This window comes from Lynx rufus, unplaced genomic scaffold, assembly GCF_022079265.1.
Source record: "Lynx rufus isolate CCGP_SWC_20201006 ecotype Redwood Valley unplaced genomic scaffold, mLynRuf1.p SCAF_2, whole genome shotgun sequence".
Lineage (NCBI taxonomy): Eukaryota > Metazoa > Chordata > Mammalia > Carnivora > Felidae > Lynx > Lynx rufus.
Window position 1 is genome coordinate 122,019,424 of NW_025814834.1, and position 20,397 is coordinate 122,039,820.

The following is a 20,397-nucleotide window of genomic DNA, read 5'->3' on the forward strand; positions in this document are numbered from 1 at the left end:
TTTTTTTCTTCTAATTCTGTGAAAAATGCCATTTGAACTTTGATAGGGACTGCACCAAATGTCTATGGATAGCTTCAGGTAGCACAAGACATTTTAACTATATTAACTCTTGCAATCCATGAGCAGGTATATTTTCCCATTTATTTGTGTCTCTCCAAGTTCTTTTATCAAAGTCTTAATAGTTCTCATTGACAGATCTTTCACCTCCTTGGTTAAATTTATTCCTGAGTATTTTATTCTTTTTGATGCTATTGTGAATGGGATTGCTTTACTTCATTTTTAGATACTTTGTCATTAGTGTATAGAAACATGACTGATTTCTATATATTGATTTTATATCCTGCAACTTTACTGAATTCATTGATTAGTCCTCACAGTTTTTTATGATGGAGCCTTTAGGATTTTCTATACATATGATCATATCATCTGCAAAGACCAATTACACTTCTTCCTTTCCAATTTGGATGCCTTTTATCTATTTTGCCTGCTCACCCTGGCTAGGATTTCCAGTACTATGTTGAATACAGGTGGTTAGATTGAGCACTACTGCCTTATTCCTGATCTTAGAGGAAAAGATTTCATTTTTCACTGTTGAATATGATGTTAGCTGTGAGCTTATAATACATGGCTTTTATTATGTTGTGGTATGTTCCTTCTATACCCAATTTATTGCAAGTTTTTATCATGAAAGGATGTTGTATTTTGTCAAATGCTTCTTCTGCATCTACTGAGATGATCATATGACTTTTATCTTTCATTCTGTTAATGTGGTGTATCACATATATTGATTTGCATATTTGGGGCCACCCTTGCATTCCAGGAACAAATCCCAGGTGATCATGGTGTATGATCTTTTCAATGTGAGGCTGAATGTGGTTTGCTAATACTTTCTTGAGATTTCTGCAGTTCTTTCCTCAGGCATAGTGACCTGCAATTTTCTTTACTTGAAGTGTCCCTGCCTGGCTTTGAAATCAGAATAATGCTGGCCTTATTAAATGAGTTTGGGAGTATTCCCTCCTTTTCAAAATTCTGAAAAGTTTGAGAAGGACTGATGTTAATTTTTCCTTAAAAGTCTGTGGTAGATTTCACCCATGAAACCCTCTGGTCCTGGACTTTTCGTTGTTTGTTTTATTACTGATTCAATTTCCTCCTTCTTCATGATCCAGACTTGACAGGTTGTAGGTTTCCATGATGTATCAAATCTTCTAGGCTATCCAATTTGTTGGCATTTAATTGTTCTCAGTACTCCCTTACAATCCTTTGCATATCAGCAGTATCAGTTGTGTCCTCTTTAATTTCTGAATTTATGTGAGTCTTCACTTTAGTAGTCTAGCTAAAGGTTTGTCCATTTCATATTTTCAAAAAAACAGCTTTTAGTTTGGCTGAGTTTTTCTATTGGTTTTCTGATCTCCATTTCTTTTTGTTCTGATCTTTTTATTTCCTTCTTTTAACTTTAGGCTTTGTTTCCCCTTTTCTTAGTTTCTTGAGGTTTAAAGTTAGGCTATATAAGATCTTTTTTTTATTTAATGTAGGAGTTTATCACCATAAACTTCCCTCCCAGAACTGCCTTTACAGCATCCCGTAAGTTTTGGTATGTTGTGTTTCCATTTTATGTTTCAAGGTATTTTTTTGATTTCCCTTTGGATTTCTTCTTCAACCCACTGATTGTTCAAGAGTATTTTGTTGAATTTCAACATATTTATGAATTCTCCAGCTTTTGTTCTATAATTGATTTCTAGTTTCATACCATTGTTATTTTAAAAAAAGATATTTCGTATGATTTTAATATTCTTAAATTTATTGACTTGTTTTGTGATTTATCATACAATCTATCCTGGAAAATGTTCTGTGTACACTTGAGATGGATGGGTACTCTATTGCTGCTGGATGGAATGCTCTGTGTATGTTACATCCACTGGTCTCAAGTACGGTTCAAGTGCAAGTTTCCTTGTTAATTCTGTCTGGATCATCTACCCATAGTTAAAATGGGATATTGAAGTCTCCTACTATTACAGTATAGTTGTCTCCTTCCCCTTTCAGATATTTTAGTTTGCTTCATTTAAGTGCTGTGATGTTGGGTACATATATAATTGTTTTATCTTCTTGATGAATTGACAGTTTTATCATTATATAATGACCTGCTTTGTCTTGTTACTGTTTTCGCTTAACTCTCTCATGTGTCTTATTTTTAAGCTCTCTGCTTAAAATTGGTTTCAATTTTTATGGTTTATTTTGAAGGAAAAAAAACACATTTTGTCAATGTGCTTCTCTTCCTTCAGGTTTTGCTAGAGCCTGAGATTAAAAGCTAAGCACAGATAATGCAGACACACATATAACTAGATCATATATGCAAAAACCCATTATAAAACAAACCTTATAAGAAATGCAAAGTGTTTTCTTACCATTTAAAAATATGTAATAAGGCAATAGTAAAATCTCTATCCCAGAATGGAGATTCTAAATAAAACAAAGCCTGGCTATCCTCAATGAATCAAAAACTAAAAATGGACATAAATCTCAAAAGAAAAAGAAGGAACTAAGCATGCACCCAGTAACTCCCACCCTTTTGTTTCTTTCAGCTTCAATATAAGACTTTTATTTCATAATGTTCTTTTGTCTTAGAAGGTGACTCAGTTATTTTTTTAAAAAATTTTTTTTAACGTTTATTCATTTGAGAGACAGAAAAAGACACAGCGTGAGCTGTGGAGGGACAGAGAGGGAGACACAGGATCTGATGCAGGCTCCAGGTTCTGAGCTGTTGGCACAGAGCCCGATGCGGGGCTCTAACTCACAATCCGTGAGATCATGACCTGAGCCAAAGTCGGGCACTTAACTGACTGAGTCACCCAAGCACCCTGTAGGTGAGTTAGTATTGTAAGTAGTCCTTTCGATTAGCTAAAAATGTATAAAGAACAGGGGTGCCTGGGTGGTTCAGATGTTTAAGCATCAGACTCTTGATTTTAGCTCAGGTCCGGATCTCAGTTTGTGAGATCAAGCCCCACACTGGGCTCTGTGTTGACAGTGTGGAGCCTGCTGGGATTCTTTCTCTTTCTCCCTCTCTCTCTTTCTCTCTCTGTCTCTTTCTCCCTTCCGCTCCCTTGCTTGAGCAATGTCTCCCTTTGTCTCTCTCTCTCCCTCTCTCAAAATAAACTTGAAAAAATATTTTTTAATAAAAAAAAGTATAAAGAAAAAATGTTGATGGTTTTCTGATTATTATAAAGATACTCTCCCACCAAAATCATAGTCATCAAAAAGTAACCATAAGTGGAGAGAGACCAGAAGCAACACTAATATACTATAATCATCAAGTCACACATGCAAGCCTGTGTTTATTGCAGCATTATTTCCAGTATCAATATATAGAAACCTAAGTATCCATCAATAAATGTATGAATGTGGGATAAATACACAACACAATATTACTTGGCCATTAAAAAAATGAGTTTTTGCCACTTGCAACAACATGGACAGGCCTAGAAGGTATTATGCTAAGAGAAATAAGTCAGACAAAGTCAAATACTATATGATTTCACTTAGATATGCAATCTAAAAACAAAACTAATGAACAAACAAAATGCACAGAAACAGACCCATAAATGCAAAGAACTGGTGACCGTCAGAGGGGAGGGTGGTGGGGGACGGACAAAACAGATGAGAGGGAGTGGGAGGTACAGGCTCCCAGTCATGGAAGGAATAAGTCACCAGGGTGAAAGGTAAGGCACAGGGCCTACAGTCGATGGTACTGTAATAGCACTGCATGGTGACAGACAGCAGCTACGCTAGTGGTGAGCAAAGCATATGTATACAGACTCCTCTGGTCGAATAACTGTGCTGCACACCTGAAACTAAAGTAACACCGTGTGTGTCCACTACATTTCAATTTAAAAAAAAAAATCAGCAAAAAAACCAGGAAGACAGAAATCATTGGTTCAAAACGTCACTATCAGTCATCTGTGAAGACATAAAAAGTTTACCCTAAGTGTTATTTTTTAGTACTTTTTTTAAGGTCTTACTTATTTTTGAGGGGGGGAGGGGCAGAGAGAGATGGGGACAGAGGATCCGAAGCAGGCTCTGTGCTGACAGCAGAGAGACTAATGCGGGGCTCAAACTCACGAACTGTGAGATCATGACCTGAGCTGAAGTCAGATGCTCAACTGACCCACCCAGGAGCCCCTCTAAATGTTCTTTCTAAAAAGGTTTTGTGGGGCGCCTGGGTGGCTAAGTCAGTTAAGCCCCCAACTCCTGATTCCAGCTCAGGTCATGGTCTCAAGGTTTCTGAGATCAAGCCCTGAATCAGGCTCTGTACTGACAGCACGGAGCCTGCTTGGGATTCTCTCTTCCTCTCTCTGCTCCCCCCAAAATAAAACAAAAACAAAAACTTAAAATAGAATTTTTAAAATAAATAAAAATCAGAAGTTTTTATTAAGTTATTCATTTTTTTCCTATGGAGCAAAACATTCATTATCCATTCAGGTTTTATTGCAGCCCCTGGTCCAAAGCCACTATTTTCACCAAAAGCATCTTTACAAAGTACCCCTACCTACACTGGAAACAGTAAGATTCAGGAACAAAAGCTGTAGCCATCCCTCTTTGTTCCAGATCATTTCTCTAAGCTCTGCATTCCCATTTTCTAGTTTTGAACCTTCCTTCTCTCTTGTTTCTCTAATTCTTGGCTGACATCCTCCTTCTCCACCTAGCCTCTTCAAACTGACAACTTGTTTCTGTGGCCTGCCTAAATTACTTGGACATTATGTCTTACAATGAATGTGTCCCTAAAAATTCATAGACTGAATGTTCACATCACTAAAAACTCTAATGTTGAAACTAACTCCGAACACGATGGTATTTGGAAATGGGGCCTTTGGGACGTAATCAGGGTTAGACGGCATTGTAAGAGTAAAGGCCCTCATGATGGGATCAGTGGCCTTCTAAGAAGAGAAATCTTTTGCTCTCTCTCTCTCTCTCTCTTCCCCTCCATGGACCCCTCCTGTCCCACCCTAAGCACAGAAGAAAGGTCACATGAGGACACAGAAAGAAAGCGGCCACCTGCAAGCCAGGAAAAGAGACTTCCCCTGAAACCAAACACTGCTAGATCTTAACCTTAGAATGTCCAGCCTCTAAAACTGTGAGAAATAAGTCTCTGTTATTTAAGCCATCCACTCTCCGGTATTCTGTTATGGCAGCCCAAGTAGATATAGACAGCTCCCCATCCTCAGCTCCAAACCCTGCAGTCCACTAACTAATGATCACACAAAAGGTCTTAATTTTCATGAAGTCCCACTTACCTATGTTTTTCTTTTGTTGCCTGTGCTTTTGCTATCATATCCAAGAAATCACTGCCAAATCCAATGTCATGAAGCTTTTCCCGTAAGTTTTCTTCTAAGAGTTTTATAGTTTTAGCTCTTACGTTAGGTCTTTGATCCATGTTGATTTATTTTTTATATAAGTGCTGAAGCCAGATATTTTTTTTTTTTTGGCTTGAAAAAGGAATAAAGTCCTTTGAACTAAGGAAAAGTACCAAGAAACAAAGCAAGGAAGCAAGAAATAAAGTTCAAACTAGAGGGTGTATACAGTGAAGTAAATGAGATGGGTAATAATTGGCAGCCCTTCATTAAGATAATCCATACAATTCAGTGTTTCTCAAATGCACTATGGGCATTTGGGGCAAGAATTCAAGTGTTTGTTGTGTGGACTACCAGGGCACTGTGCAGTGGTTAGGATTCTTGGTCCCCATTCACTAACTGCCAATAATGCTACCCTTCCCATCAGTGTGACCAGCAAAAAAATGCCCCCATGTTTCCAAAAACCCTCTAAGGGGAGCAGTACTGGCCCCTGTTTTAAACCGCTGCACAGAAAATACTGAAAGGGTACAGTCTAGAAAGTCTATTTATATCTACATTTCTAAGCAGCACAAGTAAGAACGTCATCCTCAACTATAACACAAGTCACTGTAGTAAAACTTACGGTTCTTTTCAATTTACTCTATGCTTAAGATGTCAATATGCAACCCCTTATCTAAATTAAATGATTCACCAGTATATTGGAAGCAGAATCCCTTCTCTTCATATAAAAGTCAGAACGTTGAAGATAGTTTGTCTATCATCTAACAGCAAGACAAAAGCCCATGACCTACACTTAGGCAATCAGATTCTCTGGCTGGGACTACAGAGCTGAAGTAACGGACATAAAAAAGCAAGGACTCAATTTTAAAAATAAGAACTCAGGAAGCAGAGGAATCCAAGGTCAAAAGGTAGCAAAGCCATAACCCGTGCTCAGTGACCAGCAGCACTGACAGTGGTACACTAACTGCTTCTTCGCCCTCACTATGGTTCTGCATACCCAGCTTCCTTTAATGCCTATTTTCCAAACCTCGTTCTCCAGCCTTTATGCCAATTCTGAAAGCCAACCAATATCCTTCTAATTAATATCTTTTTTGACATGCATTACACCTGGTTTCTACTGTTTGTATCCAAAATTCCTCTCCTGCAATATTTTTAATGCAAACGGAACAGGTATTCTGGGACTATGACCTAAGCTCATGCCTTTGACTCACTCTCAAATGTGGCTAAGGCAATTCTAACCGGCGTAGAATGAAATATTCTGACGCACCAACACCACTGAAAAACAGACGAGTCCCACCTAATGCTTTAAACTCCAAGTTATTCTGAATATGGCATAAATGAGAATAAGGCGAAAAGCAAGAAGGCAGTCAACCAACGCAGAATTTCTATTTACTATTACTCACTGATATAGAAATTACTTTCAGGAATGTGGGAAGAGACCTGAGACCTGGCACGAACCTACACAGCCTGCTCTCCTGCAAAGCTATTCACGTGCCTGAGTTGAGAACTGCTCTAACTTCCAGCAAAGAGAGGGCCTGCCTCAGTCACTCCTGCGAAGAGGTCCTCCTGATCACCTGCCCAATCTAAAAGCATCACCTGACGGAGACTACTAGGCTCTCCGGAGAAAAGGCCCAACCCAACAGGGATCCACTTTGCCTCAGGTGAGCTGCTGGCCATTCAACTCCAATTCTACAAAAAGAGGCCCCTCATAGACTGTTTCACTGACTGCTCATCTGGATCTGATTAAAGTCCATACACTAAAAACAGGGAAGCCAGATAACACCAGTGAGTAAACCTAAATCTTAAATTCTAAATCTACTCCTCTATACTCTGCCTCATGATCCTGGGGCTTGGACTCTGCAAATTATCTCTCAACTGGTCTCCTATTAGGTTCAACCAAGAGGAGTACAAAAAGAGACTGGAAAGCAGAAGGATGAGATCTTGATAACCTAATTCTAAAATACTTACGGAAATCAATTCATCAGCAAGATGTAGCAATTATAAACATATATGTAACACTTATAAACACCAAACAGCAGAACCCCATAATATATGAAGCAAGCATTGATAGGACTGAAGAATGTAAAAGGCAATTTTACAATTGTTGGAGATTTCCATACTCCACTTTCAACAACAGCTAGAACATCTAAAGGAGAGTTGAACAACACTATAAAACCACTAGACCTAACAAACATATATAAAACACTACCCGACAACAACAAAATGTGCATTCTTCTCAGGTGCACATGGAACATTCTCCTAAACCATACGTTAGACCACAAAATAATTCTCAATAAATGTAAAGAGATTAAATCATACAAAGTATCTTCACTGACCATAATGAAGTTAGAAATCAGTAACAGAAGGAAAATGACAATTCAAAAATATGTGGAAATTAAACAACACACTGAAACAATCAACTGGTCAAAAAAGAAATCACACAGCAAGTTAGAAAATAGGAGACAAATGAAAACAAAAATACAACATACCAAAGTTATGGGATACAAAAAAAGCAGTCCTCAGAGAAAAATTAACAGCAATAAAATGCCTACACTTAAAAGAAGATTTCAAAGTAAAAATGTAACTTTACAACTTAAAAACTAGGAAAAAAGCACACTAAACACAAAGCTAGCAGAAAAAAAAATCAATAAAGATTAGAGATAAATAAAATAGAAAATAGAAAAACAAAGAGAATCAATAAAATCCAGTTAGTTCTTTGCAAAAAAGACGGACAAATCTGACAATCCCTTCGCCAAATGACAAAAAAGCATAGATGATGTAAGTAACTAAAATCCGAAATAAAAATGAAAACATTACTGCTGGCCTTACAGAAATAAAAAAGATTAAAAGACAGTACTATAAACAAGTGTACACCACCAGATCAGAAAACCTGGATGAGCTGGACACATTCCTAGAAACACCAAACTGCAAAAAGTGACTCAAGCAGAAACAAAATTGAAATAGACCTGGAACAGGTAAGGAGCTTGAATCAGGAATCAAGAAAGGCCAGGACCTCCCAACAAAGAAAGGCCCAGGACCAGATGGTTTCAGAAGTGAATTCCACCATGTTTAAAGAATTAACACCAGGGGCGCCTGGATGGCTCAGCTGGTTAAGCGTCCGACTTCGGCTCAGGTCATGATCTCGCGGTCTGTGAGTTCGAGCCCTGCATCGGGCTCTGTGCTAACAGCTCAGAGCCTGGAGCCTGCTTCAGATTCTGTCTCTCCCTCTCTCTCTGACCCTCTCCCGTTCGTGCTCTGTCTCAAAAATAAATAAACATTAAAAAAAAATTAAAAAAATAAAGAATTAACACCAATCCTCCTTAAACTCTTTCAAAAAATAGAGGCAAGAACACTTCTTAACTTGTTCCATTAAGCTAGTGTTACTGTTTATCAAAGCCAAAGACACCACAAGAAAACTAAAGATCAACACCCTTTATAAATATAAATGCAAATAACCTCTACAAAAGACTAGCAAACTAATCCCAACAGCATATTAAAAAGGCTATATAAACCATGAGCAAGTGGACTTTATCCAGAAACGCAAAGATGGTTCAACATAAGAAAATCACAAAATGGGGGCGCCTGGGTGGCTCAGTCAGTTGAGCGTCCGACTTCAGCTCAGGTCATGATCTCGCAGTCTGTGAGTTCGAGCCCCGCATCGGGCTCTGTGCTGACAGCTCAGAGCCTGGAGCCTGCTTCTGATTCTGTGTCTCCTTCTCTCTCTGCCCCTCCCCCACTCATGCTCTGTCTCTCTCTGTCTCAGAAATAAACATTAAAAAAAAATTTTTAATAAAAAAAGAAAATCACAAAATGTAATATACCACATTAGTGGAACAAAGGGAATAAAATACATAAGCATCTCAACTGATACAGAAAAAGCATTTGACAAAACCCAACACCCTTTCCTGATAAACATACAGCAAACTAAGAATATGAAGAAACTTCCTCAACATGATAGATACAGGGCACTTATGAAAACTTCACAGCTATTATCACACTCAACGGGTGAAAGACTAAAAGCTTTCCCAAGATCAAGAATAAGGCAAAGATGCCCACTTTCACCACTGCTCATCAACACTGAACTGTTAAGTTCTAGCCAGAGCAATCAGGCAAGAAAAAAGAAATTAAAGGCATCCAAATTGGAAAGGAAGAAGTAAAACTATCTCTATTCACAGATGACATATACACAGAAAATTTCAAAGAATCCACAAAATGACTACTATAGATAATAAATGAATTCAGTAAAATTGAGACCACAAGCTCAACACACAAAAGTCAGTTATGTTTCTATACATCACAAAGGAAAAATCCAAGAGGAAATTAAGAAAACAATTCCACTCATAATAGCACACAAAAGAATACCTAGGAATAAATTTAACTAAGGAGCTGAAATACTTGTGCACTGAAAACTACACATATTGCTGAAAGAAAATGAAGAAGATATAAACAATGGAAAGATGTATCACAGTCACGGACTGGAAGACTTACTATTGTTAAAATGAGCAATCTACAGATTCAACAAAATCCCTATCAAAACTACAAGAGCTGTTTTTGCAGAAACTGAAAAGCTGATCCTCAAATTCATAAGGAATTACAAGTGGTCCAACAATCATCAAAACAATTCTGAAAAAGAGTAACAACATTGGAGCATTCACATTCCTAATTTCAAAACTTGGTACAAAGGTTCAGTAATCAAATCAGTATGGTACTGGCATAAGGACAAACATATATAGATGAAAGGAATAGAACAATGTACAGAAATAGACTCCTACTAGTACAGCCAAATGATCTTTAAAAAAGAGGCCAATAAAACAGTCTCTTCAGCAAATGGTGCAAGGAAAACTGAAGAGCCACATACAAAATAATGAAGTTGGACCCCTTTCTCACACCATACACAAAAATTCAAAATCCACAACCTAAATATAAAAGTTAAAATGGGGGCACCTGGATGGCTCAGTCAGTTAAGCACCCAACTCTTGATTTTGGCTCAGGTCATAATCTCACTGTTTGTGAAATCAAGCCCCATATCGGGCTCTGTGCTGACAGTACACAGCCTGCTTGGGATTCTCTCTCTCTCCCTCAAAATGAATAAATAAACTTTTTTTAAAAAGTTATAATCATAAAAGTCTTAAGAAAACAAGAATAGATCTTCATAACCTTGGTTTGATAATGGATTCTTAAATATGACATGAAAAGCATCAAGCAACAACAAAAACCTCTGAGCTTCATGAAAATTAAAAACTATTTACATGAAAGAACGTTTTTAAGTGAAAGATAATCTACACAAAGGGCAAAAATATTTACAAACCATCAATCTGATAAGGGTCTAGTATCCAAAAGATACAAAGATGTCTTACCACTCAGTAACAAAAAAGACAAACCACCCAATTTTTTTAAATTTAAAGACCAAGGACTTGGGTGGACATTCCTCTAAAAAGATATACAAATGGCCAAAAAGCACATGAAAAGATGTTCAGTATCAGTAGTCATTAGGGAAATGCAAATAAAAACTACAATGAGATACCACTTTACACACTAGGATGGACAAAATTTTTTTTAAATGTTGGCATATGTGTGGAGAAATTGGAACCTGCAGACATTGCTAATGGTAATGTAAAATGATTCAGCTGCCATGGAAAACAGTTTGGCAGTTCCTCAAAATGTGAAACATATAATTACCATATGACCCAGAAAGTCCACTCCTTGCGATACACCCAAGAGAATTAAAAACAGGTACTCAAATGCATGTACACACATGTTCACAGCTGTCCTATTCACAACAGCCAAAGGGTGGGAACAATCCAAATGTCCATCACCAGGTAACCGCATATACAAATCACCTATAAAAACAATGGAGTATCACTTAGCCATAAAAAGGAATGAAGCTAAAATGTGGATTAGTCTCAAAAACATTATGCTACACGAAGAAGCCAAACACAAGGGGTCTTATATATAGCATGACTGTGTTTATGTGAACCATATACCACATCGGTCGTAACATTTACCAGAAGAGATAAATCCTGGGGTACTTGAATGGCTCAGTCAGTTAAGCGGCTGACTCCTGATTTTGGCTCAGGTCCTGAGCCAACATGAGCCAGCACGTGCTCTCTCACTTGCTCTCAAAATAAATAAATCAACTTAAAAAAAAAAGATAAGTCCTTAGAGACAGAAAGCAGACTGGTAATCTGCTAGGGGCTGGTGGAGAGGACAGAGTGGGGAGTAACTGCTTAATGAATATGGAGCTTCCTTTTGGGGAACGAAAATGTTTTGGAATTAGAGGTGGTGATTGCACGACACTGTGCATGTATTAAATGCCAGCAAATTGTTCACTTTTAAGATGATTAATTTTACGTTATGCAAAGGTTACCTTGCCTTGAAGAAATACATACTTACAGAAGAGTTTAGACTCAAATCAAGGTAAAACCCACCTCATAATCAGGGTGCCAGTATGTCAGGTTCTGGTAAGAACCCTCTTCCAGGTTGCTGACTGCCAACTCCTCACACGGTGGAATGAGCAAAAGACAAAGCAAGCTCTCGCCTATCTTTTCATAAGGGCACTAATCCCGTTCATGAGGGTTTCACTCTCATAACCTAATTACCTCCCAAAGGCCCCACCATCCTCATACCGTCACACTGAGAATCAGGATTTCAACATGCGAATTTTGGGAGGACACAAACATTCGGCCCATAGCATTGTCTGATATCAAGGCTTACATAATGCCACATTCATTTTTATACTTCTTAAAACAGCAAGCCATGCTAATGCAAAAGAAATATGCAAAAGGACACAGAGAAGCCAGAAACAAACCTATGAAAATATGAAAAATAGCTTTATAGAAGAAATGACATTACAAATCTATGGGAAAGGACAGATTCTTCAATAAGTAGCAGAGGGAAAATCGGACACCTGTATGGAAAAATCTAAACTCAATCCCTACCTCATCATTCATACACAAAAGTCAAAACCATGTAGGTTAAATCCCTAGATGTAAAAAACAAAACTTTAAAACTGCCAGAACTGAAAATATAGGTCACTATAACTTCAGGGTATAAAAGTATTCCCTAAGCAAAATTCAAAAGGCAATACCATAAAGAAAAATATTAACAATTTCAATTACATTAAAATTTTCCACTTCTGTAAAATCAAAGACACCATCAACAAAGTATAAAACTAAGGCATCCATTACAAGAAGATATGTATAATGCATATAACTAACAAAGAATTCACTCAGAATGTATAATTCATACAAAGAAAAAGGAAAAAAACCCAAAAGAAAAATTGGCAAAAAAAATGTAAACCAGCAACTTAAAGACTAGGAAATCCAGCCAACAACGTTAAAAAAAAAAAAAAAAAAAAACAGTTCTACCTTACTAGTAATTGGAAATAAAAACTAAAATTGGCATCATATTGGTAAAGATTTTTTAAAATCTAACAATACCATCATTTACAAAGATGCAGGTAGGAGTTTAAATTGGTACACTCACTTTTGAGACAATTTAACAAAACAATTTTGAGTCAATGATATACCAACTTTACAACTCAGTTCTATTACTAAGTTTCTACCTTGGAGAAAAAATATGTGCCCAAGAACACATGTACAAGAAGGTTTCTGCAGCAATAGTATGAAATTAACCAAAGAATCTATCAACAGGGGAATATACAAACAATTTGAGGTTTACTCATAAAATAGACTAAGTAAATAAAATAATTGAGCCACAGCCCAATTAGAAACATACATAAATTGTTAAAAGAATGACGAGCAAAAAGAAAACTTGCAGAATGATATACACTGTGTTTAAGAACATGCAAAACTATATTATAATTATATATTTATACTTATTTATAGAGATAGTTTATATCAATATATATGCTGTAGAAGTATAAAACCATGTACTTAAGACAATGTCAAACTCAGACTAGAGGTTTGCCTCAAGAAGGGTAATTTTCAGCTAAAAAAGGAAAATGTTAACATTTTAAATAGCACCTACAGTGACAGTAATATTATGTTAAGACTTTTATTTATGCTTATAACTCTTTAAAAAACAACATTACAGAGAACTTATACCAGATATCAAAACATACTATTATAAAACTATGAAATTAAAACAGTGTGGTGCTTTCAGGAATAACCAGAAAGATCCAGAGGGGGTTAAAAAAAGAAAAAAAAAAAAAAAGAACTATGCACATACTGGGATCTATTACCATTTATGTAAGTAATCCCCTGTTGACAGACATTTAAATCATTTAAAAATGTCATGTTATAGCTTCAAGGGATATTCTTGGAACATCTTTTTTTTTTTTTTTTAATATGAAATTTATTGTCAAATTGGTTTCCATACAACACCCAGTGCTCATCCCAACAGGTGCTCTCCTCAATGAATGGATAAAGAAATTGTGGTTTACATACACATTGGAACATCTTTTTGTGCAGTGATGTGAAGATTTCCCAAGAATAAGTTCTCAGAAGAAGTACTGAACCAAAGAGATATGCACTTTAAATTAGCTAATACTATCAAGTTGTTCCTCATAAAAATTCTATTAATTTAGACTTACAAACAGTGCAAGTGCAAGAAGGACCAGCCACTCAATGTTCAAGGTTATTACCAATCTTTTTAAGTAGGGGGAAAAATCCAGGTCATGAAAAGATAAATGTTTATTAATGGCATCACTCATTAAGAGAAAAATTATTCACATTTATTATTACATGCATTACAGATACATACCAACAAATATGTCCTTGTATCTGATGCCACCTTACTGCCAAGTAATTTAAAAGGTCATGTATGGCACACAGAACTTTACAAATAAAATATATATAGTTATATAGACAGTTTTAGACACCTAAATATACGCAATTGTGCCACATCTCAATTGGCTGGCATATTTTTTTCAGATGCCAGTGCCTAGTTCTTGACTGAAAAAGAACTGCACCTTATTTCCAGATAACACAGTCCATATTCCAGAAATGGATAAATTAATGACATAAATTCACTAGGAAAAAACAAAGGGGAGGAAAGAGAAGACGGTAACTTATCTGACCTCTCAAAAAAAATGCCAATGACCTAAATGCATGCGCCAGAGGCTCACCTAGGTGAAAAGGTATCGATAATATATACTCTAAGAATGATGTTAAGATTTGAATCTAAGATTTAAATTTCTGAGTAGTGTCCAAGTCAAAATTAATCTTCCATAATCCCCAATACTTAGTATAATGCTTAGCACATAATAAATACTCAAAAACCCTTGCTGAATAAATGAATGTGACCAGTGTTTTTTTAACAGTAACCTCATTATCACTAAGGAGAGGCCAAGAGATCTGCATAGGTAATAAAGGTTGATTTTATAAATATGTAAATGTCAAAAATGCAAAAGGAAAAACAATATACACATTGTTCTTTGTAGTCTCCAGATTACTTCATGTCCTTTTGTTTCTTTAACTCTTTACATAACTTGTCCTTAAAGTTCTTGTTTAGATATGGGAAATAAAAGAGAATGGACACTTTCAAAGGCATCTCTCAGTATTAATGTTAGAAAATCAAGGAAAATTTTCCATCAAGGGTAATAAGAGCCTTCACAGGTCTGAGGCCTGACTTACTCAGGGATGCTTGTTTTCCACAGCATCTATCCTAAAGACTTAGATACCAAATTAAGAGATGGGATTGTTAACTGGGCTCAAAAATGACACCTGGAAATACTTCTGTAAATATACCTATTACCTTCATTCAGGCCAGCATATAAAATGTTAAAAAAAAAAAGTTCAATAAATACTTTTCAAACATAAGAGAACCAAGAATGTATAAAATAGCATTTCATTCATTTACACTTTTTAAATTGGTACAAATTTCATTATAGAATATATAAATGAATTATAGTCACATATAAAATGATTTTAACCTTAATTTTTATATATAAAAATGACACTGCTAATTCCTATTTAGAACACATTTTGTTTTCATAGTATTTGTGATATCTTAAATTACTGCACATTCTTCAGTTCCCTACTTCATGAAATTATTAGCATTTCGTATGTATGAGCTGGAAGCAATCTAAAGATTCAATCAATTCCCTTATTTCATAAATAGGCACAGGGAAATTAAACAGCTTATCTAAATACATTCTAACAAGTAAGGACGATGCTGAAACTAGAGCTCCTATCTCTTAACACTGAGCCCAAGGGGTGTTTGTTTGTTTTATGTTTGTTTATTTTTGAGAGAGAGAACAAATGGGGTAGAGGCAGAGAGAGAGGGACAGAGGATCCAAAGCCAGCTCTGTGCTGACAGCAGAGAGCCCGTGTGGGGCTCGAATTCACACATCGTGAGATCATGACCTGAGGCGAAGTCAGACACAACCAACTGAGCCACCCGGCACGCCAAGCCCAATGTTCTTTTAAATATACAATGATGCCTTTCTCCTGGACTACAAAAATTCCAAGATAAATCACTGAAATCAATAACCTTTAAAGGAGATTTTTCTTATAATAAATCCTAAAACCTAATCTGTAAATTTTTCACTAGAGCCATGTTCTAAAAGGGAAACATGTTCCAGCAAAGTTCAATGGCAAATCAAAATTAACTTTTCTGGGGTGCCTGGGTGGCTCAGTGGGTTAAGCGTCCAACTTCAGCTCAGGTCGTGATCTCATGGCTCATGATTTTGAGCCCCACGTCAGGCTCTGTGCTGAAAGCTCAGAGCCTGGAGCCTGCTTTGAATTCTGGGTCTCCCTCTCTCTGCCCCTCCCCTGCTCACACTCTGTCTCTCTCTCTGGTGCTCCCGCTCTCTCTCTCTCTCAAAAATAAACATTAAAAAAAATTTCTTTTAATAAACAAACTTTTCTCAAAGAATGTGCACAGTTAATGGAAAATAAAAATAGTAAATGATTGTTCTGGCCAATGAATGTGTAGTGTCACCCAAACCATAATCTAAAATTTTTTAGCGTTTTCACACAGTAGTAAGCAGAACATTTGCCCAGCTAATCAATTCATGTTTACCATGTACTACCGATTTTGAAAACAGTAGTCCCCTTCTCTGTGGGGGATAAGTTCCAAGACCCCTAAAGGATGCCTGAAACCACAGATAGTAACAAACCCTATATATACCGTTGTTTTCCTATACATACCTATGATAAAGTTTAATTTATAAATTAGGCACAGTAAAAGATTAACAACAATAACTCATAACAAACTAGAATAACAATATATTGTAATAAAAAGTTGTATGAATGTGGTCACCCTCTCTGTCTCAAAATACCTTACTGTAGCACACTCACACTTCTTATGATGATGATGTACGATAAGATACTTGTGTGATGAGATGAGATGACCTAGTGATAGGCTGCTACTGACCTTACACGTCAGAAGGAGAATCATCTGCCCCCAGACCACAGTTGACTGCAGGTAACTGAACGGAGGACAGAGAAACCACAGATTGGGGGGTGGAGTGGGGGGAACATGTTTAGTTTCTGACGTGGCAACTTTCAGCATGATCCAATTTTATAATATCCATATTTGTAAAAATTAGGTTAGTAATACCTAACTTAACAGGTCTGATGTGAAAACTAAAGGTTAAACATGTGAAAACACTGATCACAGGCTCTCCATTGTTTTCCTCCTTTTTTCCTAAAGAAGGAGAAATTCAGGGGCGCCTGGGTGGCTCAGTCAGTTAAGCATCCGACTTCAGCTCAGGTCACCATCTCGTGGTCTGTGAGTTCGAGCCCCGCATTGGGCTCTGGGCTGATGGCTCAGAGCCTGGAGCCTGCTTCCGATTCTGTGCTCCCTCTCTCTCTGCCCCTCCCCCGTTCATGCTCTGTCTGTCTCAAAAATAAATAAACGTTAAAAAAAAAAATTTTTTTTAAAAAAAGGAGAAATTCAATTTGAGGGCATGCAAAATACCTTAGGTACGTTGATAGGAATAAGTATGTTGTAGATAGGGTCAACAGGAATTCTTCCCTAATTTTTTAAATTATTTTTTATAAAGGGCCTTTATTAAAGACTATATGCTTCTCACTTTAAGACATCATTCCTCCTATTTTTGCTTTTTACTTTTCAATTCTTCCTGGTGTTTTGTTTATACCTTCTCTTGGTATGTCACCTTGCCATGAAATATCATTTATTCAATAGGTATATACTTTTATTAAGGACCAAGCGTACTTCAAGCATTGGAGATATTAAGACAAATAAAAGACAGTCATTTGCCCTCAAGGAGCCCATGCTCTTTTAGGAGAGACCGAGAAGTAAGCAAATGACTGTAAATATGCAATCACAGACATACGTGAGAAAGATAAAGTACACGGGAAAAACACTACCTACAGGCAGGGGAGGTAAGGGAATAAACCCATAAGTGGATTTGGGCAATCTCAGCTGTGATGATTAGTTAATATTAACAAGAACCCTGTAGATCAGAAAACACTATCAGGAAATAAGATTAAATGCAAATCACTGAAAGTAACTGAAGCATAGATTTACAACAAGCGATGCTGATAAAAAATAAAATCGAATTTTAAACTACATGTTCTAGAGGCTACATGTAACATACATAAGACAATGTTAATAATTTGGAAGGAATATTCTTAGATTATGTTTGATCCTTTAAAATAAGAAAATCCAAGAAATATTAATAAGAGTAAATAAACATTTCATAGCCCTAGAACACTTTTTATAAAACCCAAGAGAAATTCTGGAAAGACTACCATAGCTTTTAAAAAAAAAATAAACTAATGCTTGAACAAATCTGATTTCCTTAAAACATTTAACTTCAACCAATAAATACCGTTAACATATTAACATTCAACTTGTGGAGCACTGTACAGTAGGTCATCTCCTGGAATTTCCAACACTCACTGACCAACATGAAAATCAGCATTTATACCTTGGCATTCTGCATTTTAACCAAACCATACTGATATTTTATTCATTTTGGAGAAAAATGAAAAATATACTAACATATTCAGTGATTTTGTAATGCTGAACTAATAAAAGCAAGGTCACTGTCATTTGGCTTAGGATCAGAATTAGACTTTAAGTAATATACAAAATGTCATCTGATGAGCAGCCCCAAAACACAGCCTCTTCCAAATCACTATCAATACCTATGAAAGATGCAGAAAATGACAAAACCTCAGATTACCAAAGAAATAAGAGCCATCATATCAGAATTTGAAAGAATTCTTTACTAACTTATAACCACACTTGGAGTGTCCAGAATCAAGCCTCACCTCATGCAACAAAAATGACCAAACTACTACCCTACCCCAATTGTAAAAGGGTCTGTCCCAATGGAAAAATGGGACAGAGTCCTCCAGTCAGAGCACTCACTGTTTAACTGGTCTTTCCCCACAGTCTCTTCCCAATTCTTACCTTATTATCTAACTAGTTAGTTAGAGAGCAACTCCTAGAGATGGGAGAAGTGCATGGGAAATAGAAAGAAAAACTGATTTCTAGGTGATAAGGGACAAGACAACAAAAACCTCAGTAGCTGTCCATGCAGCCAACTTACTCTCATTTCAGGAATTACATAAAAATGTTCTCTAGCACCAAAACAGTGAGAGGACTAAAGATGCTAATATCACAGCAGAATAGAGGAAATTACACTGAGAGCTGCACAGATCAACTTGTCCTCCAACTACCCAGGTGAAAAGGGTATTCACTCAATAAAAATAGACATACACACACACACATATACATACACACACAAATACACATATACATACACACACAAATACACATATACACACACACACACACACACACACAATAAAGGCATCTATATCAGACTGTTGGTAAATATCAAGTATATACAGACGTTCCTTTAAACAGACTCTGATTAAAGGGAAGTGGTAAAAAGAACCACCAGCCAAAGGGGGTAAATACATTACAAGGGAAAGTCCAGCAGACTTAAATGATGTAACCTCCCCCAAACACGAGCAGAATGCCCTAAGAACAGGATAAGGGGGGAAAGGCATGGAAGAGGGATGAAATAAGGAAGGATATTAAAATTAAAATGACAATAGTGAGATTTTAAATCTCTACTCATGCAATAAAAAGCAAAACTGAATCAAGCAAAAAATACAAATCATGACATGAAAATCTTAAGAAACTCTCACTAAAGCACACTGCAATCTGGACTAGATACATTTCAAGTTCAAAAACAACATGCCATTAGTGACTACCACATTGGCCAGCACAGGGTCAATAGTGATTATGTCTAGTAAAATGTCTCACAGCTAGTTAGTAAAACCAAGATGCAACTTTAGGTCCCTTTAACTCCAAAGCCTGTTTGTTCTTTCTGTTTGAGGAAACTATCAGAAGTTAACATACCTTCAAGTATTCAATTCATACTAACAAAATCCTGACTAGAGGATGAAACACATTGGCAATTCAAACAAATATTTAAAAAACAAAACAAAACCACAAAGCCCACTTATACAATGCCATTATATAAAATGTCAGTTTCAAAAATGAAGGTAATAAGTAAAATTTTAATTAGATAGGTCTATTATGTACACAAATTATGAACATGATACTTTATGTATATCCAGTGTATATTTATAACAACATTCATGTTGTGTTATAACTGACCCCTGTTTTAGTTACCTTGAAATCACAGATGTTAAAACTATCAGCAACATCAAACTATGCGTTTTACATTATTATCATCTGAAAACTATGGACTGTTTGTGAACCACTTAATAGAAGGGAACATACAGGTTTTTCCATGAAAATGCTTTATCTTAAATTCTTATATAATATCAATCATATAAATTATTCATTCCACATAGTATATACGTCTTAGTAATCCATAGCCATGTTACCCAGAAACTGGGAGTTATCCTAGACTGCCTCCTCCTCCTCCCTTAGCCCCCATATGCAATTGACAATCAACTTCTGTGAAACTTAACACTTCAACATCTTGTGAATCAACCACTTTTCTCCACGAATTTCTCTCCTCCACTATCACCAGTGTGGTCTAAGCCAATCTCCTCTGTGACCTAGGCTCTCCTAATTTTACATTTCTTCCTCCTCCTCTCCAATCCAGTGTTTACACTACAATCATAGTGATTAT

At 36.4% G+C, this 20,397-nt stretch overlaps 1 protein-coding gene across 2 annotated transcripts in view; it reads right to left on the reverse strand.

Moving 5' to 3' along the window:
• Positions 1 to 20,397, reverse strand: part of MAN1A2 (mannosidase alpha class 1A member 2) — a 181,046-nt gene that overhangs the window by 155,720 nt on the left and 4,929 nt on the right. Inside the window, exon 1 of one of the 2 annotated variants that reach the window (XM_047083550.1) lies at positions 11,098 to 11,177. The exons of the other annotated variant lie outside the window; for it this stretch is intronic. Coding sequence (XP_046939506.1) covers positions 11,098 to 11,171 — 74 coding nt within the window. The 5' untranslated portion in view covers positions 11,172 to 11,177. Of the gene's footprint in view, positions 1 to 11,097; positions 11,178 to 20,397 lie in introns of those variants that run through there. 2 annotated transcript variants of the gene reach the window in all.